The 25,737-nt window shown below is 47.8% G+C and overlaps 1 protein-coding gene across 2 annotated transcripts in view; it reads left to right on the forward strand.

Annotated features, from left to right (window-relative positions):
• MED1 (mediator complex subunit 1) overlaps positions 1–25,737 on the forward strand; it is a 489,425-nt gene that overhangs the window by 226,765 nt on the left and 236,923 nt on the right. For both annotated transcript variants that reach the window (XM_069237453.1, XM_069237452.1), the window contains exon 15: positions 11,854–12,055. In XM_069237453.1, coding sequence (XP_069093554.1) covers positions 11,854–12,055 — 202 coding nt within the window. The remainder of the gene's footprint in view (positions 1–11,853; positions 12,056–25,737) is intronic.

Below are 25,737 nucleotides of genomic sequence, written 5' to 3' on the forward strand. Positions count from 1 at the left end.
AGCTGTGGGTGGAAAAATACCTGCGCCATTGATGTGACAACATTTGAAGCTAAGCTAAGCAGAAAACGGAGTAGGTGGTTAAGTACAGATAGCATTACAGCATTGGATCTGCACATGCCCCTGTGTTTGCCATCGTGCTTACTGGAATTTTGGGTTAGGACTGGTTTTGCAGGTACAACTCGTAGTGGCAGTCTTAGCACAGTGGAACAAGTATCTATGATGCATGCAGGGGCTTTGGGACAAAACTAACATTATATGTTCTGGCACTAGGTTTGCACTGGCACAGAAGACATAGTGTCATCACACTGCATATTTTGAACCCATACTGCAGCAGTGGCTTAGAAAACAGAGTGCTACATAGTGCATACTACAGCATTAGAGTACTGCTGGTACAGGAAAAAGTGCCTTACACTGAGTAATGGAATAGTGCAGTCAGTATAGACACAGAGTATTTATTGACCTACACAGCATACTAAGAATTTGGTTTCAGACTAGCACAAAAACCGAGAGCTCTAACTGAATAGTTTTCATTGAGCCAGTAATGCATTGATATTGGAGCTCACGGCAATGCTTGCAGAGAAATGTTCACTGCCTATTATCACTTTTTTGGTGTCTTATGACTCTGGTGTCCTATGCTACCACGCTGAGTGCCTGTAATGAACTCTTAGTTCATGTGCCACTCATTTCCTCTCTGCTCATGGTTTGGAAGTTAAATTTGCTGTTACGTTTGCTGTTTAATCCATCTATGTTTTTCTTTAGTATTTTTTCATTTTGTACTGCGATTTTATTACTTAAGATGTTCTTACTTCTGTTGATTTGCTGTTACATAGTGTAGGAAGTTGGCTCTGTATGTGCTATTTCAAAGTAAGGAATAGCATGCACAGAGTCCAAGGGTTCCCCTTAGAGGTAAAATAGTGGTAAAAAGAGATAATACTAATGCTCTATTTTGTGGTAGTGTGGTCGAGCAGTAGGCTTATCCAAGGAGTAGTGTTAAGCATTTGTTGTACATACACATAGAAAATAATTGAGGTACACACACTCAGAGACAAATCCAGCCAATAGGTTTTGTATAGAAAAATATATTTTCTTAGTTTATTTTAAGAACCACAGGTTCAAATTTAACATGTAATATCTTGTTTGAAAGGTATTGCAGGTAAGTACATTAGGAACTTTGAATCATTTCAATTGCATGTATACTTTTCAAGTTATTCACAAATAGCTATTTTAAAAGTGGACACTTAGTGCAATTTTCACAGTTCCTGGGGGAGGTAAGTTTTTGTTAGTTTTACCAGGTAAGTAAGACACTTACAGGGTTCAGTTCTTGGTCCAAGGTAGCCCACCGTTGGGGGTTCAGAGCAACCCCAAAGTTACCACACCAGCAGCTCAGGGCCGGTCAGGTGCAGAGTTCAAAGTGGTGCCCAAAACGCATAGGCTTCAATGGAGAGAAGGGGGTGCCCCGGTTCCAGTCTGCCAGCAGGTAAGTACCCGCGTCTTCGGAGGGCAGACCAGGGGGGTTTTGTAGGGCACCGGGGGGGACACAAGCCCACACAGAAATTTCACCCTCAGCGGCGCGGGGGCGGCCGGGTGCAGTGTTAGAACAAGCGTCGGGTTCGCAATGGAAGTCAGTGAGAGATCAAGGGATCTCTTCAGCGCTGCAGGCAGGCAAGGGGGGGCTTCCTCGGGGAAACCTCCACTTGGGCAAGGGAGAGGGACTCCTGGGGGTCACTTCTGCAGTGAAAGTCCGGTCCTTCAGGTCCTGGGGGCTGCGGGTGCAGGGTCTTTTCCAGGCGTCGGGACTTAGGTTTCAGAGAGTCGCGGTCAGGGGAAGCCTCGGGATTCCCTCTGCAGGCGGCGCTGTGGGGGCTCAGGGGGGACAGGTTTTGGTACTCACAGTCGTAGAGTAGTCCGGGGGTCCTCCCTGAGGTGTTGGTTCTCCACCAGCCGAGTCGGGGTCGCCGGGTGCAGTGTTGCAAGTCTCACGCTTCTTGCGGGGAGATTGCAGGGTTCTTTAAAGCTGCTTCTTTGGATAAAGTTGCAGTCTTTTTGGAGCAGGTCCGCTGTCCTCGGGAGTTTCTTGTCGTCGTTGAAGCAGGGCAGTCCTCAGAGGATTCAGAGGTCGCTGGTCCCTTTGGAAGGCGTCGCTGGAGCAGAGTTCGTTGGAAGGCAGGAGACAGGCCGGTGAGTTTCTGGAGCCAAGGCAGTTGTTGTCTTCTGGTCTTCCTCTGCAGGGGTTTTCAGCTAGGCAGTCCTTCTTCTTGTAGTTGCAGGAATCTAGTTTCTAGGTTCAGGGAGAGCCCTTAAATACTAAATTTAAGGGCGTGTTTAGGTCTGGGGGGTTAGTAGCCAATGGCTACTAGCCCTGAGGGTGGGTACACCCTCTTTGTGCCTCCTCCCAAGTGGAGGGGGTCACAATCCTAACCCTATTGGGGGAATCCTCCATCTGCAAGATGGAGGATTTCTAAAAGTTAGTCACCTCAGCTCAGGACACCTTAGGGGCTGTCCTGACTGGCCAGTGACTCCTCCTTGTTATTCTCATTATCTCTCCTGGACTTGCCGCCAAAAGTGGGGGCTGGGTCCAGGAGGCGGGCATCTCCACTAGCTGGAGTGCCCTGGGGCATTGTAACACGAAGCTTGAGCCTTTGAAGCTCACTGCTAGGTGTTACAGTTCCTGCAGGGGGGAGGTGTGAAGCACCTCCACCCAGAGCAGGCTTTGTTTCTGTCCTCAGAGAGCACAAAGGCTCTCACCGCATGAGGTCAGAAACTCGTCTCTCAGCAGCAGGCTGGCACAGACCAGTCAGTCCTGCACTGAACAATTGGGTAAAATACAGGGGGCATCTCTAAGATGCACTCTGTGTGCATTTTTTAATAAATCCAACACTGGCATCAGTGTGGGTTTATTATTCTGAGAAGTTTGATACTAAACTTCCCAGTATTCAGTGTAGCCATTATGGAGCTGTGGAGTTCGTTTTTGACAGACTCCCAGCCCATATACTCTTATGGCTACCCTGCACTTACAATGTCTAAGGTTTTGCTTAGACACTGTAGGGGCATAGTGCTCATGCACATATGCCCTCACCTGTGGTATAGTGCACCCTGCCTTAGGGCTGTAAGGCCTACTAGAGGGGTGACTTACCTATGCCACAGGCAGTGGGAGGTTGGCATGGCACCCTGAGGGGAGTGCCATGTCGACTTAGTCATATTCTCCCCACCAGCACACACAAGCTGGCAAGCAGTGTGTCTGTGCTGAGTGAGGGGTCCCTAGGGTGGCATAAGTCATGCTGCAGCCCTTAGAGACCTTCCCTGGCATCAGGGCCCTTGGTACCAGGGGTACCAGTTACAAAGGACTTACCTGGGTGCCAGGGTTGTGCCAATTGTGGAGACAATGGTACATTTTAGGTGAAAGAACACTGGTGCTGGGGCCTGGTTAGCAGAGTCCCAGCACACTTCTCAGTCAAGTCATCATCAGTATCAGGCAAAAAGTGGGGGGTAACTGCAACAGGGAGCCATTTCTTTACACATAGCCTGCTCTCTACCACACCTGCTCCAGATTGAGGCCAAAATGAGCTACAGGAAACAATGTAAATGAATACAATAAAAGGGTATCATGCAACTGTTGCATGCTGGGCATTAGAGATGCATGTGCTGTTCTCCAGACAAGGACAGTATGGTGATGGAAATGTGTCATTCACAGCACAATACTCATTCAGGTCCTAGTAATGCATGGCCTAGAGGGTCCATAATACTGGCTCCCATCTGACACCTGCTTACATTAGAAATATGTTTTTTTTTGCTCATTTTAATAATACAGAACTCCTGTAGGAAAGTGCCTCTTTTTGACATGGTTGTCTGCCACATTTTGTCTGGTACATGATGTGATTTAAACTGAAAGTGCGCTGGGTTTCTGCTAACCAGGTCCCTAGTGCCAGAGCTCTTTCCCATTACTGCACAGTTGTTTCCCCAATTGGGAAATCCTTTAGCACCCTCTGTAAGTCCCTAGTAAGTGGTACCTGAAGTGCTAAAGAGGGTCCCTAAGGGCTGCAGCATGAATTGTGCCACCCTAAGGGACCCCTCCCCAAGCACATGACAGGCTGCCATTGCAGGCTGCATGTCTTGGTGCAGACAAAAATGAAAACACAACATAGCGCACAGCCTGTGTGCCATGTCCCCTAACACTGCATGCAGTATATGTAAGTCACCCCTGTAGCAGGCCTTACAGCCCTAAGGCAGGGTACATTGTGTTACATGTGAGGGAAAGCAGGAGTGTGGCCAGCAAGATGGCCGAATAGATGTCTCTCCCTGAGCTCCTGTCCCTAACCTGTAAAAATCCTGTGTAAATCCTGACTTTGTGCGGTCATCTACCCCCCATTGTGATTGTTTGGCCCCCAGGTGTCCGGCTGAGAGCTAGGGTGCCGGTTATTGGAGAGACCATTCTCTGACAGACCTCATGGCAGCGACCCAAGGCTCAAAATTAGAAGTGGTCAGTAAGATTGAGGTGGTTGCCATTGAGGTAAATTTACTTCACGCAGACCACAGCCAAACAGGCCTACAACAAGAAGTCTGCAGCCTACGATCAACAGTATCCGACCTCCAGAAATTGATGGCACGTCTAGATGAAAGCATCGAGGACTCCGAGGGTCGCTCCTGGATCCTTCGCTTTGTCTCTTTTCCAGAGAAGTCTGAGGGATCATCGACTGAGCTGTTCCTGGAGGAGTGGGTAACCACATCTCTCATGCCAAAGAACCTCTCCAAATTTTTCATGATAGAACAGGCCCACAGAGCACTGGTCGCTCTGCTAAAGCCTGGGGCCCCTCCGAGGGCCATCATTACTCGCCTTTTCAACTTTTGTGATCGGGACACAATTTTGCAGTGGGTTAGAGTGCAGGGACATATGCAGTTCCAAGGTAGACCAATACCAATATTCTTGGACTTTACCCAATCGGTACAGGACCAGAGAAAGACGTTTCTGGCTGTCAAAAAACGGATAAGAGATATGAACTTAAAATGTAGTTTACTATTTCCAGCAAAGCTCCAAGTTAGTGACTGGCTGGACGCGCTCCCAAAAACTATGGGTCAGAATTAGGGTGCCCAGGGGCAGGGCCCCTATACTACTTAGCCAGTCCATTCATCCTGGGAGGCGGAGAGGAAGACAGAGAAGTCTGGATGGCAGCCAGTCAATAGGGAGAATAAAAGTTTGTCCGGATGGCACCTTGTGGGTGACTGCTGGTGTACCAGTTATAGAGAAGTCCTTTCGGCAGCGACAAAGTGCTCCTTATGTCTCTAGTGATAGCACAGGCATGGATTGATACTGGAGTCTACGTTTTGTTCTGGGAGTACTGATCACCCAGCGTGGAGGTGGCACCGTCTGCATGTTGCACAGTACTCCGTACTCCTGGGGCATGCTCCCCCGGGACGACTGCCACTCAAGGTGGGTGAGAAGTATCTCCTGGCTTGTATTGAGAGACTGCCAAGACTGCTATGGTGTTGGGGGCGGTTGAGAAAAATCATGAAGAATGATTATCTTTTTTCTGGGTGTAGGAAAATGCCTCTCATGGCATGGTTACCCCCTGACTTTTTGCCTTTGCTGATGCCAAGTTATGATTTGAAAGTGTGCTGAGGCCTGCTAACCAGGCCCCAGCACCAGTGTTCTTTCCCTAACCTGTACTTTTGATTCCACAATTGGCACACCCTGGCATCCAGGTAAGCCCCTTGTAACTGGTACTCATGGTACCAAGGGCCCTGATGTCAGGGAAGGTCTCTAAGGGCTGCAGCATGTATTATGCCACCCTGGGGACCCCACACTCAGTCTTTTTCTCCCCACCATCACACTCAAGCTGAAGGCAGTGTGCATGTGCTAAGTCGACATTGCACTCCTCTCTGAGTGCCTTGCCCACAACCCACTGTGGCATAGGTAAGTCACACCTCTAGCAGGCCTTACAGCCCTAAGGCACAGTGCACTATACCACAGGTGAGGGCATAACTGCATGAGCACTATGCCCCTACAGTGTCTAAGCAAAGTCTTAGATATTGTAAGTGCCGGGTAGCCATAACGAGTATATAGTCTGGGAGTTTGTCAGACACAACCTCCACAGGTGCATAATGGCTACACTGAATACTGGGAAGTTTGATATGAAACTTCTCAGCACAATAAATCCACACTGATGCCAGTGTGGGATTTATTGAAACAATGCACACAGAGGGCATCTTAGAGATGCCCTCTGTATACTAGTCCAATTCCTAGTGTTAGGCTGACCAGTTCCTGCCAGCCTGCCACATCCAGACGGGTTTCTGGCCACATGGGGTGAGTGCCTTTGTCACTCTGTGGCCAGGAACAAAGACTGCACTGGGTGCTTTTCATCTCCCCTTGCAGGAACTGTAACACCTGGAGGTGAGCCTCAAAGGCTCAACCCTGGTGTTACAGCACCCCAGGGCACTCCAGCCTCTCCTGGACTTGCCGCCAAAAGTGGGGGCTGTGTCCAGGGGGCGGGCATCTCCACTAGCTGGAGTGCCCTGGGGCATTGTAACACGAAGCCTGAGCCTTTGAGGCTCACTGCTAGGTGTTACAGTTCCTGCGGGGGGAGGGGGGGAGGTGTGAAGCACCTCCACCCAGAGCAGGCTTTTGTTTCTGTCCTCAGAGAGCACAAAGGCCCTCACCACATGGGGTCAGAAACTCGTCTCTCAGCAGCAGGCTGGCACAGACCAGTCAGCCCTGCACTGAACAATTGGGTAAAATACAGGGGGCATCTCTAAGATGCCCTCTGTGTGCATTTTTTAATAAATCCAACACTGGCATCAGTGTGGGTTTATTATTCTGAGAAGTTTGATACCAAACTTCCCAGTATTCAGTGTAGCCATTATGGAGCTGTGGAGTTCGTTTATGACAGACTCCCAGACCATATACTCTTATGGCTACCCTGCACTTACAATGTCTAAGGTTTTGCTTAGACACTGTAGGGGCATAGTGCTCATGCACCTATGCCCTCACCTGTGGTATAGTGCACCCTGCCTTAGGGCTATAAGACCTGTTAGAGGGGTGACTTACCTATGCCATAGGCAGTGTGAGGTTGGCATGGCACCCTGAGGGGAGTGCCATGTCGACTTAGTCATTTTCTCCTCACCAGCACACACAAGCTGGCAAGCAGTGTGTCTGTGCTGAGTGAGGGGTCCCTAGGGTGGCATAAAACATGCTGCAGCCCTTAGAGACCTTACCTGGCATCAGGGCCCTTGGTACCAGGGGTACCAGTTACAACGGACTTACCTGGGTGCCAGGGTTGTGCCAATTGTGGAGGCAACGGTACATTTTAGGTGAAAGAACACTGGTGCTGGGGCCTGGTTAGCAGGGTCCCAGCACACTTCTCAGTCAAGTCAGCATCAGTATCAGGCAAAAAGTGGGGGTAACTGCAACAGGGAGCCATTTCTTTACAGCTTCCCTCCTGGGGGTCTGCCTTTGAAATAGTAATGGCACCCAAATGTACCTGAGTATTATCTATTTACTGTCCTTTTAGTCTGGTTATGTGCATAGACAACATGAGAGTATGGATTAATGCCAGCTGGCAGCAGATCAGCGCATCGAAAATTTAGGTAAACTTAATCAGTGGGTCTTCTTGTAGAGCTAACCAATTTTTAAATCTGACTTAGTGATAGCTTTTTCTCTTTTGCCAGTCTTATGTTATGAAAAATGTCATAAATCAAAACATACATACATGCAAACAGGACCTTTAGTTAGAACTCTTCATCCATTGGTCTTTTCACCGCTCATTCACATTTTGCTTCTGAGGACCTCGGGATACAATGGAACAATGAGTTAGGCCTCTTCCGCCATTGGCTCTCTTGCAGTGTGAGTGTTGGTGTGTTCTGCTGATTGCGTGCACTTGTACGTTAAAAAAAGTGCACTTCAATGCCAGAACTAGTGGGCAAATGCTTCACATTGCTATTGGTTATTTTCTTTCTGTAAGGAAATGCCTCCTTGGCATGGTTACCCCCTGACTTTTTGCCTTTGCTGATGCTATGTTTTGAATTGAAAGTGTGCTGAGGCCTGCTAACCAGTCCCCAGCACCAGTGTTCTTTTCCTAACCTGTACTTTTGATTCCACAATTGGCACACCCTGGCATCCAGGTAAGTCCCTTGTAACTGGTACCCCTGGTACCAAGGGCCCTGATGCCAGGGAAGGTCTCTAAGGGCTGCAGCATATCTTATGCCACCCTGGGGACCCCTCGCTCAGCACAGACACACTGCTTGCAAGCTTGTGTGTGCTGATGAGAACAAAACGAGTAAGTCGATATGGCACTCCCCTCAGGGTGCCATGCCAACCTCACACTGCCTATGCAGTATAGATGAGTCACCCCTCTAGTAGGCCTTACAGCCCTAAGCCAGGGTGCGCTATACCATAGGTGAGGGCACCAGTACATGAGTACTGTGCCCCTACAGTGTCTAAACCAAACCTTAGACATTGTAAGTGCAGGGTAGCCATAAGAGTATATGGTCTGGGAGTCTGTCAAACACGGACTCCACAGCACCATAATGGCTACACTGAAAACTGGGAAGTTTGGTATCAAACTTCTCAGCACAATAAATGCACACTGATGCCAGTGTACATTTTACTGTGAAATACACCCCAGAGGGCACCTTAGAGGTGCCCCCTGAAACCTTAACCGACTATCTGTGTAGGCTGACTGGTTCCAGCAGCCTGCCACAACCGAGACATGTTGCTGGCCCCATGGGGAGAGTGCCTTTGTCACTCTGAGGCCAGTAACAAAGCCTGCACTGGGTGGAGATGCTAACACCTCCCCCAGGCAGGAGCTGTCACACCTGGCGGTGAGCCTCAAAGGCTCACCCCTTTGTGCCAGCACCGCAGGACACTCCAGCTAGTGGAGTTGCCCGCCCCCTCCGGCCACGGCCCCCACTTTTGGCGGCAAGGCCGGAGGAAATAATGAGAATAACAAGGAGGAGTCACTGGCCAGTCAGGACAGCCCCTAAGGTGTCCTGAGCTGAAGTGACTCTAACTTTTAGAAATCCTCCATCTTGCAGATGGAGGATTCCCCAATAGGATTAGGGACGTGACCCCCTCCCCTTGGGAGGAGGCACAAAGAGGGTGTACCCACCCTCAGGGCTAGTAGCCATTGGCTACTAACCCCCCAGACCTAAACACGCCCTTAAATTTAGTATTTAAGGGCTCCCCTGAACCTAAGAATTTAGATTCCTGAAACCTACAAGAAGAAGAAGACTGCTGAGCTGAAAAACCCCTGCAGAGGAAGAACAGAAGACACCAACTGCTTTGGCCCCAGTCCTACCGGCCTGTCTCCTGCCTTCCAAAGAACCCTGCTCCAGCAACGCTTTCCAAGGGACCAGCGACCTCTGAATCCTCTGAGGACTGCCCTGTTTCAAGAAAAACAAGAAACTCCCGAGGACAGCAGCACTGCTCCAAAAGAACTGCAACTTTGTTTCAAGGAGCAGACTTAAAGACCCCTGCAACTCCCCGCAAGAAGCGTGAGTCTTGCAACACTGCACCCGGCGACCCCGACTCGACTGGTGGAGAACCAACACCTCAGGGAGGACCCTCCGGCGACTCCGAGACCGTGAGTAACCAAAGTTGTCCCCCCTGAGCCCCCACAGCGACGCCTGCAGAGGGAATCCCGAGGCTCCCCCTGACCGCGACTGCCTGAACTCCATTTCCCGACGGCTGGAAAAGACCCTGCACCCGCAGCCCCCAGCACCTAAAGGAACGGAACTCCTGTGCAGGAGTGACCCCCAGGAGGCCCTCTCCCTTGCCCAGGTGGTGGCTACCCCGAGGAGCCCCCCCTTGCCTGCCTGCACCGCTGAAGAGATCCCTTGGTCTCTCATTGAAAACCATTGAAAACCCGACGCGTGTTTGCACGCTGCACCCGGCTGCCCCCGCGCTGCTGAGGGTGTACTTTTTGTGCTGACTTGTGTCCCCCCCAGTGCCCTACAAAACCCCCCTGGTCTGCCCTCCGAAGACGTGGGTACTTACCTGCTGGCAGACCGGAACCGGGGCACCCCCTTCTCTCCATTGAAGCCTATGTGTTTTGGGCACCTCTTTGACCTCTGCACCTGACCGGCCCTGAGCTGCTGGTGTGGTAACTTCGGGGTTGCTCTGAACCCCCAACGGTGGGCTACCTTGGACCCAAACCTGAGACTTGTAAGTGATTTACTTACCTGACAAAACTAACAAAAACTTACCTCCCCCAGGAACTGTGAAAATTGCACTAAGTGTCCACTTTTAAAACAGCTTATTGTGTTTTATGTAAAAAGTATACATGCTAATGTAATGATTCAAAGTTCCTAAAGTACTTACCTGCAATACCTTTCAAATGAGATATTACATGTAGAAATTGAACCTGTGGTTCTTAAAATAAACTAAGAAAAGATATTTTTCTATAACAAAACCTATTGGCCTGGATTTGTCCCTGAGTGTGTGTTCCTCATTTATTGCCTGTGTGTATGTACAACAAATGCTTAACACTACTCCTTTGATAAGCCTACTGCTCGACCACACTACCACAAAATAGAGCATTAGTATTATCTCTTTTTGCCACTATCTTACCTCTATGGGGAACCCTTGGACTCTGTGCATACTATTCCTTACTTTGAAATAGTGCATACAGAGCCAACTTCCTACACTTTCCATTCCATTTTTATCTTTTTTACTTTGGTAGTCATCCATCTTCCGGTTAAAGTAATTCAAAATCAGTAGTACCTTTTGTTTGCACAAATACGAATAATATTTGCATATGTTGTGTATTAAGACTAAAAATTGTTTCTTTTCTTGTTCTGAGTATGCCTGCCTGCTAGGAATCACCCATACTGTTCTCAGAAATTTAGTGTGCAGTATTTATTTTTTATTTGTTTTGTTCCAAGTATGTGATCACCATGTTTAGGCAGTGGTATATTTTCCTGTTGTTCTTGTTATATTTGTGGCACATGCTTGCAATAAAAATAAATAACCGCCATACTAGCTTGCCAAAGCAAGACATATTGGCCTTCGTAAGTTGATGTAATGGGATTGCTTGTTAATGGCCGGCTAACTTCCTTTACTAAAGTATCCAGTGTCACACCTACAGCCCCTCAGGCAGGTACAGAATGATGCAATCAGATTAGATACGAAATTGCAGTAGCAAGAACATGCCATGATGGACAGGAAAGCCTGGCTTAATGTTAAGCATTATGTTTGTTTTACGTTATCTTAGCTGGCCTTAAGACTGCAAATGTCATGCCAACTCTGTCATCAACAGAAGATTTCATAAATCTGTTAGTCCCTAACAGATAAAGCTTTCTTGTAAAGTTACACACTGATCAGGCAGTACTGGTGTGAAATTTGCTTCTCCTTTCTCGGGCAGTATTGCCTTTCAATAGTAAAACAGCAAGTAAACATTTGTGTGTAAATATAAATATATATATATATATGTATGTATGTATATGTATGTATATATATGTATGTATATATATATATATATATGTATGTATATGTATGTATGTATATGTATGTATATATATGTATGTATGTATGTATATGTATGTATATATATGTATGTATATGTATGTATGTATATATATGTATGTATATATATGTATGTATGTATGTATATATATATGTATATATATGTATGTATATATATGTATATATATGTATATATATGTATGTATATATGTATATATGTGTATATATATGTGTATGTGTACGTGTATATGTATATATGTGTGTATATATATGTGTATATATATGTATATGTATGTATATATATGTATGTATATATATATATATGTATGTATATAGCCATTAGCATACCTCATGCAGCTCACTGCTAGTGAGTGTCTTCTAATTCACCTTCTGTCTCCTAGTCTCTTCCAGGGCAGCAGCACTGCTATTTCCTGAATAAGGACGCCCCTCTCCCTGATGGAAGAAGTCTGCAAGGGACCCTGCTCAGTAAAATTCCCTTCCAGCATCCAGGCAATGTTCCTGTCGTCCTTGACCTGATAAGGCATCAAGTTGCCTATAACACTCTAATTGGCAGCTGTGTGAAACGGACCGTGCTAAAAGAAGGTATGCCATTTTACTGACTGGTAAAGGCTTTTATTGGCTTTACATCTTATTAGAGAGTATGGGAAAAGTGTCTCTGCCCTCCCTATTCTTATTGTTAAAACATGCACACAGCCAACCACAGACTTCCATTGCTAAAATGATCACCCACAGGAGGAGGATATGATGGAGAAAGCCAGTGGACACTGGCAAATAGTGGGAGGAAGATTGCCAGCAGTTAGGAAAATGTTGTAGAAAAAGAATCTGTATTTAGATTGGGGGTTGTGGATTGAGGAAAAACAGTGGATGATGGCATATCTTTGGAGATCCATTGCCAGCAAGGAGTATAGTGTTGATTGAGAGAGAGACAGTCAAGGATGAGGATCAGCAGGGGAACAAGGAAATGGGTTGTAATGGTAGGTAGAGTAGTGGATGCTTGAGGCACTGGAAGAAGGGAGAGCTAGTAGTGATAAAGTGATTTGTGATAGAATAGAGCAGAACTACAAGGAATAAGAAATGTATTGCTAAGGATGAACAAGGTTCAAAAGAGCCAATAGATGCAGCATGCCCTTGGAGAGGAAATTCAGCAGACTGGAGGTTGTGATGTGTGGGAGAGCCAGTGTAAGCTGCTGATAATCACAAGAGGTTTGTCAGCAAGGAGAGCCTGCTTGCTAGAGGGACAATGGCTGATATGAGTATTGGGAAAGGATTACCATAATGGAGCAGTAGGTTGTCGTGGGAATAGGGGAACGCCTGCGGATGTTGAAATGTATTAGGAGGGGAATCTCTTCATAGGAAGGGCGTCCTGTGAAGGATGCTGGGCACTTGGAGAGGTACTGCTAGTTTTGAGACCCATTTTAAGTATAAAGGTACAGGCTGTACTCCTGCCTCCGCTAGCTGTCTGGTGTGTCCTCCATCTGCAGTTTCTCTCAGTCCTTGCAAGAAGTGGATTGGATGGAAATGCTTTTAATTTAAGAACTTATGTTTAGAATGAGCAATTTCATATTTAATCTCTGCTTTATGTCTGAAATATCCACAGTTAATGCCATTAACTAACCAGCTCCTTACACTGTTGTTGGCTGTGAACATTGGGGCATGATGGTTAGACGATGTCCACTCCCTCACTTCCGAAAAGGTTGCTAATGTGCCTCCGATCGGATGCGATCTTCGAGTATGTATGCTTTATAACATCCCTCGCCTTTCAAGCCATAACATGCCGTGGTGAAAATATTTTTGTTGTCAGAAAGGACCATTCCTGAAACGACTTCTTATTGTGGCATTTTAATGTTGTAGTTATGGATAAGGCATGTTCAGTCTGTCACTTTTGAGTTGACTCACGTTCAATATAGTGGCTGGGCCCTGTTTCATCCCTTTGAACCTCCCTTACAGTCTAGTACCTTACAAACAGAAGGTTTGGTGCTTAGGTAAGCCAATTATGGGGAGGTTGTCTCATATACTAACATAATAAATCTTCTATGGGGTGAAGCATTGGTTGAGGCCTAAAAGTGGTGGTGTAGGCAATTGATCAGTTGTTGGATGGCCAGTTTAATGATTGTTTAGACTAAAGTGTTCTGCATAGGTACGTGTTGCTGTCTGGCTCTTTCATGTTTTCTAGAAAGCTTTGTGCATTTTTACCCACTGGGCTTGATGATTTCATGAATGTACTTCTTTTTATCTGGGCTCTGGTGTTGGAAGTTACCCATTTTGTTTTACAGTGCCCAGTCTGTGAGGTAGGCCTTTTCTTTTGTACTAGTGTGTGTGGCTGGGTGGAGCGGAAGTTCAAGTGAGTCCTGGAAAGTACTGGGACAGGGAGTTTATACATAACATTTGGGGTTGGTTCCTTCAAAGTGCAAAGATCCTTATACATAATATTTTTCAAGTGTACTGTTAACTATTATCTAAATCATTTTCCCACTGTAAAGTGTTGACTGGGCATTTATGCTGCCTAGTAGTGCCTGCTGTTGTCTGATGTATGCCTCCACTGCTCATCTTTTGGGCTCTTGTCAGTTTCTAAAGGGGAGTAATAGCCTATATCTAATAGACATCTAGCCGCAGATTCCTTAATTTAGAATCTTCGCCAGGCGTGAAACTGGATCCCGATATTTCTTTTCCCATAGTACGTTTGTATGTCAGTAGAGGGCATCGCACAACTCCATATCGACGTCCTCCATCGAATGTAATGTCTGTGGAGCCCGTATAACCCCTCGCCGACGTCAGTTCCTTCTTTTCCACGCTTGCAACGTGGATCCGGTTATGCCGTTTTCAGCCTAGTTCAATGTTTTCAGAGACAAAACAGTGGGCTTTTACTGCCCATGTCTACAGGCTTTAAGCCCTGTAGGGCCTATGGAGGACAAATGTCTGCTATGGACTCCCATTATGTTTGTATGTGTGCCTGGGAGAGCACCATGACACTGAAGAGTGTGACTCATTTCGGCGTCTCCATCCAAAGGCTCTGCAGGAGTGCCGTATGAAGCTTCTAGTGGCGTGGATGTCTGGGCCGACCCATTCTTCATGTTGGTCACAATCTCCTTCTCGTGCCAAGTCCAGTTGTGGGCCCCGTCTTGGAGTCATTGTCGTTGACGTCGTCCTCCTTCAACGTCATGTGGTAAGTCCAGTCGAAGTCTCGAAAGTTATAAACTTCTCCGTGTTTGGCCTCTCACCATTCCTCAGCTGAGGAGTCGAGGCCTGAGTCTGCCCCATGTTTACCTCAGTTTCCAGGGGCCAGAGCGACTATGACTTGGATGCGCGAATTCTACAATTCTCTTCACGCTATTTTGGGGAAATCACCTTTCCCTGGAGTGCCTGTGTACCCCTAGAAGGTGCAAGAGGTCTTGACTGTGTCCACACTGGCGGGCTCGCCCTCGGCTTCAGTTAGGCTTCTGACTTCAGTTGGTGAAGCCATTACACAACCCTTTGGAGTTGACATCTTCGGCACTGGTATCCGATCAGCTGACTTCTGTGACATTTACTGGCACCGATCAACCTAGCGTCCCTTTCCCCGTCTTAAGTTAAGGATTCGCCTTCTCAGCACCGCTTGACATCGGGAACGACGCCAGTCATGTAAGTTATCCCTGACCGCCCTCCACATTCTTGGGAGTCCCCTCATGTTTGTACATCTGAGGGACATGGTGAAGAGGCTATGGATATGTCACACGTTTTACAAGTGGAGCAGCCTTGTGTAAAGGACAGCTGGATAGCTGACCTAGCTACGGCTAGTGGTTTGAATTCTTCCCCTGCCTCAGGCCTACTTTCACCACCTGACCTTGCTAGGGAGACGAGTTCCTCTCTAGCTGACCTGCTCAGAAGGGTTGTTGTGATTTTGGATTTGACACTTCCTTCAGTTGAATGGTCCTCTGATCCTCTCATTGATGTTCTCAATCAAGGACAAATAGGGATTAAGTCATTGGCAAACATAAGCTTCCAGATATCATCAGGGACACTCTTGCCCCTATGATTCAAGATGACCAGCAGGCAGTTAAACTAATCATTCACCTCGCTATGGGTACTACTGATTTTGTGGGTCAGACCATGGCTTCTTCAGTGGCAATACATGGCCATGCGTGGTTTCGCAGAGGCAGTTCAAGCCACAATAATTGACATGTCTTTTGATAATGCCCATTTATTTGGGGCACAGGCATACTCCGCTTTAAGGTGTTTTCGTGACAGTTGGGATGGAACAGCAAATTTGCTTGGTTCCGCTCTTTCGTTGGGTCTAGTTAATACCTCCTGTGCTAGCAGATGAGCCATGTTTTGGCAGTTTTATAAGACTTTTTTCTGTTTTGTCTGTTCCACCTAATGTGGCACCCAGAGGGTGTTCTTGCTTTTAGCAGGTGTTGTTTTTCCTTAAATTGTTAAGTACAACATATTTGGATATTGTCCTAGAAAACCTGTGTAGCAGGTTTCATGCCTGACGTTTTAAGGCTACTTTTATTATTATTATTTATGTATGTGGTGTAAAAGTGGTTGTTCTCCACTCCAGGCTTGTCAGTGACAGCTTCTTAGCTGTCTATTTCTTTTTGAACTTGATCTGAAGTTAATGTTGTTTACTTAACTCTGAAGAAGAGCTGGTGCTCAATAGTCAAAACCTTTATGGTATGTACCTTACCCTAATTAGAGTACTGTTTTGTGTATCCTATGAGCATTTACATATATATTTACACAGTCGGGATTCCTAAGCTTGTGAGGCATTACACCTTTATTTTAGTGGCAGAGTTGCTCTCTCTGCAGAAGGTGACATCTTGTATTCATAAGGTCAAGCATCCCTTATAGGGAACTTGTAATATTAACAACCCTATAAAAGACTCAGTATATTATTTAAGAAATGGGGTTGTGGAGAAGAAGTTCTTCTTCTTCTAATTGGTAATGCAACCTTAGGGTTCTATATAAGGATTATACAACACTAGAGGTGTCTGTTTCCTAAGTCTGTTTTGAACTGTCATACAAGGTAGCTGTTGCTCAGAAAAACTAAACAGGACAAAAGAAAACCAACACCTTGGAGAAACCAAGAACATAAAAAGATAAGCAACAAATCAGAAGGTTGCAACAGACCTGTCTCAAAACAAACAGCATTCAAGACAAACTTCCCCTACACAAACAGAATATACAAATCATCAATCAAAAAAACAACAAAAAAAAGGTACTACTCAGACAGGATTCTAAATGGTAAATCTGCAACTAAAGAATTTTATAAATTTCTCAATGAATTTCGAAAACCTAAACGCATGGAAGGAAGTCATCCCAGTACTCAAGATTTCACAAACAAACTGGCAACTAATTACACACCCAGGGCAGACACACTGGACTCCTATTTAAAACAGAAGAAAACCATCAGCACCAACCGGTTTCCTAAAATCCCCACCAGGAGTAAACCAACCCAGCCTCTGCACTCCTTCAAACAAATATCACAGGCCTTCCGGTTGCCCTTCTGATCTTGTCCACCACACATCTTGAAGAACATTTTTTGATCTACTTCTGTTGCCACACCTGCCTGTAAGAAGAATCTATCAATTTATCCTCCATCCCCACTCTGACTCATCCCAAACACATTCTCCTACTTTCATCTCCAAAATAACCCTGCCTAAGCTCTTCCCTCCTCTACCATATCTAGCTCACCCTAAACCTCCGTTTACTACCATTATCTCCCAAACAACCCTACTAAATTCTCTCATTTATCTCACCTTTGACTCATCCAAAACCACTCCTGCTACTATGATCTCCCTAACCCCTTTCCACAGACCCTCACCTCATCCATCTCTCCTTTACTCATCCCAAGCCTCATCCTATTGCTATAAACTCTTCTGGATTCTTCCTTCCTCTATTACTCTAGTCAATCCAACTAACAAACTTGCATATCATCTGTTAAAATTAACTCATAATAGTACTAATACAGTACTAATATTTCCCTATACTAATCCTCCACTAATTCCTCTTGGGTTTCGGAGTAGCGTGCTACTCACTGAAAAACACTTCAACACCTCGTCAGGGATAGTAAGCGCTATATAAATACAATTACAACATGTAGAAATATATATCACCTAGTCATGGTAGTTATGACCTATTTTCTATAGAAAGAGTATTTTGTTTTGCTGATAACCTTGGCTCCACACTACATAGGTATTTGTGTATTATATTCCCATATATATATATATATGTTCGATGGCACGTGTAGCTGCAGATGCACATGCTATGCATAGTCTGCCATCTAGTGTTGGGCTCGGAGTGTTACAAGTTGTTTTTCTAAGAAGAAGTGTTTTCGAGTCACAGGATCGATTGACTCCTCCTCTTCGGCTCCATTGCGCATGGTCATCGACTCCATGTTACATTGTTTTCTTTCCACCATCGGGTTCGGACGTGTTTCTTTTCGCTCTGATAGTTCGAGTCAGAAAAATTTGAAAGCTCTCTAATTCAAGTCGGTATTGTTTAGATCACGTACCATCTTCCATCAACACTTCGGTACCGTCGGGTCAAACATCTTTACTCGCCCTTCAGGGCGCCCGCGCCCAACTCGGGCCTGGTTGGGCCGACCACGTGGAAGCCTCATTGACCGGACCCCATTCCGCTTTTGTCCTCGGTGCCACACAAAATTTCCCTACTGTAGGAAGTTGGCTCTGTATGCACTATTTCAAAGTAAGGAATAGTATGCACAGAGTCCATGGGTTCCCCTTAGAGGTAAGATAGTGGCAAAAAGAGATAATACTAATGCTCTATTTTGTGGTAGTGTGGTCGAGCAGTAGGCTTATCAAAGGAGTAGTGTTAAGCATTTGTTGTACATACACACAGGCAATAAATGAGGAACACACACTCGGAGACAATTCCAGGCCAATAGGTTTTTGTATAGAAAAATATATTTTCTTAGTTTATTTTATGAACCACAGGTTCAAATTCTACATGTAATACTTTGCATGAAAGGTATTGCAGGTAAGTACTTTAGGAACTTTGAATAATCACAATAGCATATATACTTTTCAAATAAAACACATATAGCTATTTTAAAACTAGACACGTAGTGCAATTTTCACAGTTCCTAGGGGAGTAAGTAATTGTTAGTTCTTGCAGGTAAGTAAACCACCTACGGGGTTCACGTTTGGGTCCAAGGTAGCCCACCGTTGGGGGTTCAGAGCAACCCCAAAGTTACCAAACCAACAGCTCAGGGCCGGTCAGGTGCAGAGTTCAAAGTGGTGCCCAAAACACATAGGCTTCAATGGAGAAGGGGGTGCCCCGGTTCCAGTCTGCCAGCAGGTAAGTACCCGCGTCTTCAGAGGGCAGACCAGGGGGGTTTTGTAGGGCACCGGGGGGGGGACACAAGTTAGCACAGAAAGTACACCCTCAGCAGCACGGGGCGGCCGGGTGCAGTGTGCAAACAAGCGTCGGGTTTGTAATAGGAGTCAATGGGAGACCAGGGGGTCTCTTCAGTGATGCAGGCAGGCAAGGGGGGGGCTCCTCGGGGTAGCCACCACCTGGGCAAGGGAGAGGGCCTCCTGGGGGTCACTCCTGCACTGAAGTTCTGATCCTTCAGGTGCTGGGGGCTGCGGGTGCAGCGTCTTTTCCAGCCGTCGGGATTTTAGAGTCAGGCAGTCGCGGTCAGGGGGAGCCTCGGGATTCCCTCTGCAGGCGTCGCTGTGGGGGCCCAGGGGGGACAACTTTGGTTACTCACAGTCTCGGAGTCGCCGGAGGGTCCTCCCTGAGGTGTTGTTTCTCCACCAGTCGAGTCGGGGTCGCCGGGTGCAGTGTTGCATGTCTCACGCTTCTTGCGGGGATTGCAGGGGTCTTTAAATCTGCTCCTTTGTAACAAAGTTGCAGTCTTTTTGGAGCAGGTCCGCTGTCCTCGGGAGTTTCTTGTTCCTCTTGAAGCAGGGCAGTCCTCTGAGGATTCAGAGGTCGCTGGTCCTGGAGAAAGCGTCGCTGGAGCAGGGTTCTTTAGAAGGCAGGAGACAGGCCGGTAGGACTGGGGCCAAAGCAGTTGGTGTCTTCTTCCTTCTGCAGGGGTTTTCAGCTCAGCAGTCTTCTTCTTCGGTAAGTTGCAGGAATCTGAATTCTCAGGCTCAGGGAAGCCCTTAAATACTAAATTTAAGGGCGTGTTTAGGTCTGGGGGGTTAATAGCCAATGGCTACTAGCCCTGAGGGTGGGTACACCCTCTTTGTGCCTCCTCCCAAGGGGAGGGGGTCACATTCCTATCCCTATTGGGGGAATCCTCCTTCTGCAAGATGGAGGATTTCTAAAAGTTAGTCACTTCAGCTCAGGACACCTTAGGGGCTGTCCTGACTGGCCAGTGACTCCTCCTTGTTGTTCTCATTATCTCCTCCGGCCTTGCCGCCAAAAGTGGGGCCGTGACCGGAGGGGGCGGGCAACTCCACTAGCTGGAGTGCCCTGTGGTGCTGGAACAAAGGGGGTAAGCCTTTGAGGCTCACCGCCAGGTGTTACAGCTCCTGCCTGGGGGAGGTGTTAGCATCTCCACCCAGTGCAGGCTTTGTTACAGGCCACAGAGTGACAAAGGCACTCTCCCCATGTGGCCAGCAACATGTCTCGAGTGTGGCAGGCTGCTAGAACCAGTCAGCCTACACGGGTAGTTGGATTAGGTTTCAGGGGGCACCTCTAAGGTGCCCTCTGGGGTGTATTTTACAATAAAATGTACACTGGCATCAGTGTGCATTTATTGTGCTGAGAAGTTTGATACCAAACTTCCCAGTTTTCAGTGTAGCCATTATGGTGCTGTGGAGTTCGTGTTTGACAAACTCCCAGACCATATACTCTTATGGCTACCCTGCACTTACAATGTCTAAGGTTTTGTTTAGACACTGTAGGGGTACCGTGCTCATGCACTGGTGCCCTCACCTATGGTATAGTGCACCCTGCCTTAGGGCTGTAAGGCCTACTAGAGGGGTGACTTATCTATACTGCATAGGCAGTGTGAGGTTGGCATGGCACCCTGAGGGGAGTGCCATGTCGACTTACTCGTTTTGTTCTCACCAGCACACACAAGCTGGCAAGCAGTGTGTCTGTGCTGAGTGAGGGGTCCCCAGGGTGGCATAAGATATGCTGCAGCCCTTAGAGACCTTCCCTGACATCAGGGCCCTTGGTACCAGGAGTACCAGTTACAAGGGGCTTACCTGGATGCCAGGGTGTGCCAATTGTGGAATCAAAAGTACAGGTTAGGGAAAGAACACTGGTGCTGGGGCCTGGTTAGCAGGCCTCAGCACACTTTCAATTCAAAACATAGCATCAGCAAAGGCAAAAAGTCAGGGGGTAACCATGCCAAGGAGGCATTTCCTTACACCTACACAGACCAACATCTCGTCTGTAATCTGTCTCTCCCCAGACCATCGGGAAGAGAATTGCGAGGCCTGCAGATCCTTCAGTCCGAAGAAAACTCTCTGAGACAGAAGAGCACGGAGACTTGAGATGGCGTCCAAGAGCACCGAACGTCTCGATGTCGAGGAGGAGGAGATCATGCACACGGCAGTCTCCGCCCGAGGGTCCGACTCCGAACAGGAGTCTGAGGAGGACAGACCGATCACGGCAGGACAGGACGTGATTCCGCTGCCCCTGCCCCAGCCAAGCCAAAACATAAGGCCTTTGGAACGCCACTGCCAGAAGGCCATGTGTAAGGAAATGCCTCCTTGGCATGGTTGCCCCCTGACTTTTTGCCTTTGCTGATGCTATGTTTACAATTGAAAGTGTGCTGAGGCCTGCTAACCAGGCCCCAGCACCAGTGTTCTTTCCCTAACCTGTACTTTTGTACCCACAATTGGCAGACCCTGGCATCCAGATAAGTCCCTTGTAACTGGTACTTCTAGTACCAAGGGCCCTGATGCCAAGGAAGGTCTCTAAGGGCTGCAGCATGTCTTATGCCACCCTGGAGACCTCTCACTCAGCACAGACACACTGCTTACCAGCTTGTGTGTGCTAGTGAGGACAAAACGAGTAAGTCGACATGGCACTCCCCTCAGGGTGCCATGCCAGCCTCTCACTGCCTATGCAGTATAGGTAAGACACCCCTCTAGCAGGCCTTACAGCCCTAAGGCAGGGTGCACTATACCATAGGTGAGGGTACCAGTGCATGAGCATGGTACCCCTACAGTGTCTAAACAAAACCTTAGACATTGTAAGTGCAGGGTAGCCATAAGAGTATATGGTCTGGGAGTCTGTCAAACACGAACTCCACAGCACCATAATGGCTACACTGAAAACTGGGAAGTTTGGTATCAAACTTCTCAGCACAATAAATGCACACTGATGCCAGTGTACATTTTATTGTAAAATACACCACAGAGGGCACCTTAGAGGTGCCCCCTGAAACTTAACCGACTATCTGTGTAGGCTGACTAGTTTTAGCAGCCTGCCACAAACCGAGACATGTTGCTGGCCCCATGGGGAGAGTGCCTTTGTCACTCTGAGGCCAGTAACAAAGCCTGCACTGGGTGGAGATGCTAACACCTCTCCCAGGCAGGAATTGTCACACCTGGCGGTGAGCCTCAAAGGCTCACCTCCTTTGTGCCAACCCAGCAGGACACTCCAGCTAGTGGAGTTGCCCGCCCCCTCCGGCCAGGCCCCACTTTTGGCGGCAAGGCCGGAGAAAATAATGAGAATAACAAGGAGGAGTCACTGGCCAGTCAGGACAGCCCCTAAGGTGTCCTGAGCTGAGGTGACTCTAACTTTTAGAAATCCTCCATCTTGCAGATGGAGGATTCCCCCAATAGGGTTAGGATTGTGACCCCCTCCCCTTGGGAGGAGGCACAAAGAGGGTGTACCCACCCTCAGGGCTAGTAGCCATTGGCTACTAACCCCCCAGACCTAAACACGCCCTTAAATTTAGTATTTAAGGGCTACCCTGAACCCTAGAAAATTAGATTCCTGCAACAAGAAGAAGGACTGCCCAGCTGAAAACCCCTGCAGCGGAAGACCAGAAGACGACAACTGCCTTGGCTCCAGAAACTCACCGGCCTGTCTCCTGCCTTCCAAAGATCCTGCTCCAGCGACGCCTTCCGAAGGGAACAGCGACCTCGACATCCTCTGAGGACTGCCCCTGCTTCGAAAAGACAAGAAACTCCCGAGGACAGCGGACCTGCTCCAAGAAAAGCTGCAACTTTGTTTCCAGCAGCTTTAAAGAACCCTGCAAGCTCCCCGCAAGAAGCGTGAGACTCGCAACACTGCACCCGGCGACCCCGACTCGGCTGGTGGAGACCCGACACCTCAGGAGGGACCCCAGGACTACTCTGATACTGTGAGTACCACAACCTGTCCCCCCTGAGCCCCCACAGCGCCGCCTGCAGAGGGAATCCCGAGGCTTCCCCTGACCGCGACTCTTTGAACCTAAAGTCCCGACGCCTGGGAGAGACCCTGCACCCGCAGCCCCCAGGACCTGAAGGACCGGACTTTCACTGGAGAAGCGACCCCCAGGAGTCCCTCTCCCTTGCCCAAGTGGAGGTTTCCCCGAGGAATCCCCCCCTTGCCTGCCTGCAGCGCTGAAGAGATCCCGAGATCTCTCATAGACTAACATTGCGAACCCGACGCTTGTTTCTACACTGCACCCGGCCGCCCCCGCGCCGCTGAGGGTGAAATTCCTGTGTGGGCTTGTGTCCCCCCCGGTGCCCTACAAAACCCCCCTGGTCTGCCCTCCGAAGACGCGGGTACTTACCTGCAAGCAGACCGGAACCGGGGCACCCCCTTCTCTCCATTCTAGCCTATGTGTTTTGGGCACCACTTTGAACTCTGCACCTGACCGGCCCTGAGCTGCTGGTGTGGTGACTTTGGGGTTGCTCTGAACCCCCAACGGTGGGCTACCTTGGACCAAGAACTGAACCCTGTAAGTGTCTTACTTACCTGGTAAAACTAATCAAAACTTACCTCCCCTAGGAACTGTGAAAATTGCACTAAGTGTCCACTTTTAAAACAGCTATTTGTCAATAACTTGAAAAGTATACATGCAATTTTGATGATTTGAAGTTCCTAAAGTACTTACCTGCAATACCTTTCGAATGAGATATTACATGTAGAATTTGAACCTGTGGTTCTTAAAATAAACTAAGAAAAGATATTTTTCTATATAAAAACCTATTGGCTGGATTTGTCTCTGAGTGTGTGTACCTCATTTATTGTCTATGTGTATGTACAACAAATGCTTAACACTACTCCTTGGATAAGCCTACTGCTCGACCACACTACCACAAAATAGAGCATTAGTATTATCTATTTTTACCACTATTTTACCTCTAAGGGGAACCCTTGGACTCTGTGCATGCTATTCCTTACTTTGAAATAGCACATACAGAGCCAACTTCCTACACCATGGCTCTACCCGTAAAAAGACCTTTGGTGATAAACCAACAACTTCGGCACCGAAAAAGACCGCGCCATCTAAGCCGTCGGACTCAAGCCGAAGCTCTGTCTCTGAGACTACCAAGCATCGATCGTTCGAGTCGAAACCTCGAAAATAGTTTTCGGAGCCGAGGCCCTCATTCACGCCCAGCCTTTCGATACCGAAAAAAACAGCTTCAGAGACGAAAAGGTCAATTTATACGGAGGAACATGGACTTTCGCAAGCACTCAAAGAAAGCCATAAAATCACTGAGGAACATTCACAAATGGAGGCTATAGATGAAAGGCAAACCAGGATTCACATCCACAAGGACAGTGGCAGAATTAAAACAGCACCTCCTCTAAAGCCTAAGAGGAAATTAGCCTTCCAAGAACAATTGGACACTGATCAGCCACCAGCTAACGTGCCAAAGTCTAAAGAGAAACCTCTGCCTCCTCAATTTTCTCCTCCTCAGTCTCCTCCTCACTCTTCTCATTTGCTTATCTCTCCCTGTAGGAAGTTGACTCTGTATGTACTATTTCAAAGTAAGAAATAGCATGCACAGAGTCCAAGATTTCCCCTTAGAGGTAAGATAGTGGCAAAAAGAGATAATGCTAATGCTCTCTTTTGTGGTACTGTGGTCGAGCAGTAGGCTTATCAGCGGGTAGTGTTAAGCATTTGTTGTACACACATAGGCAATAAATGAGGAACACACACTCAGACAATTCCAGGCCAATAGATTTTTATATAGAGAAATATATTTTCTTAGTTTATTTTAAGAACCACAGGTTGAAGGTTTACAAACAATACTTTAAATGAAAGGTATTTCACGCAGGTATCTTAGGAACTTTGAATCATCACAATAGCATGTACAGTTTTGGCAAAAATGGCAATAAGCTATTTTAAAATTGGACACAGTGCAAAATTCAACAGTTCCTGGGGGACGTAAGTATTTGTTAGGTTCACAGGTAAGTAAAGCACTTACAGGGTTCAAAGTTGGGTCCAAGGTAGCCCACCGTTGGGGGTTCAAGGCAACCCCAAAGTTACCACACCAGCAGCTCAGGGCCGATCAGGTGCAGAGGTCAAAGTGGTGCCCAAAACACATAGGCTTCAATGGAAATAGGGGTGCCCCGGTTCCAGTTTGCCAGCAGGTAAGTACCCATGACATCGGAGGGCAGACCAGTGGGGTTTTGTAGGGCACCGTAGGGGACATAAGTCAGCACAGAAAGTACACCCTCAGCGGCACAGGGGCGGCCGGGTGCAGAGTGCAAACAGGCATCGGGTTCGCAATAGGTTTCAATGGGAGACCCAGGGGTCTCTTCAGCGATGCAGGCAAGGGGGGGCTCCTCAGGGTAGCCACCACCTGGGCCAGGAAGAGGGCCGCCTGGGGGTCGCTCCTGCACTGGAGGTCGGATCCTTCAGGTCCTGGGGCCTGCGGGTGCAGTGTGTTTACCAGGCGTTGGGTTCTTTGAAGCAGGCAGGCGCGGTCAGGGGGAGCCTCTGGATTCCCTCTGCAGGCATCGCTGTGGGGGCTCAGGGGGGTCAACTCTGGCTACTCACGGGCTCGCAGTCATCGGGGAGTCCTCCCTGTAGAGTGATGGTTTTCCGCAGGTCGAGCCGGGGGCGTCGGGTGCAGAGTGGAAAGTCTCACGCTTCCGGCGGGAAATGTGTGGTCTTTAAAAGTTGCTTCTTTGTTGCAAAGTTGCAGTCTTTGTGGAACAGGGCCGCTGTCCTCCGGAGTTTCTTGGTCCTTTTAGATGCAGGGTAATCCTCTGCGGCTTCAGAGGTCGCTGGACCCTTGGGGGGCGCGTCGCTGATGCAGTTTCTCTTGAAGTGGGGAGACAGGCCGGTAGGGCTGGGGCCAAAGCAGTTGGTGTCTCCGTCTTCTCTGCAGGGCTTCAGGTCAGCAGTC

This window comes from Pleurodeles waltl, chromosome 6 (assembly GCF_031143425.1).
Source record: "Pleurodeles waltl isolate 20211129_DDA chromosome 6, aPleWal1.hap1.20221129, whole genome shotgun sequence".
Taxonomy (NCBI): Eukaryota; Metazoa; Chordata; class Amphibia; order Caudata; family Salamandridae; genus Pleurodeles; species Pleurodeles waltl.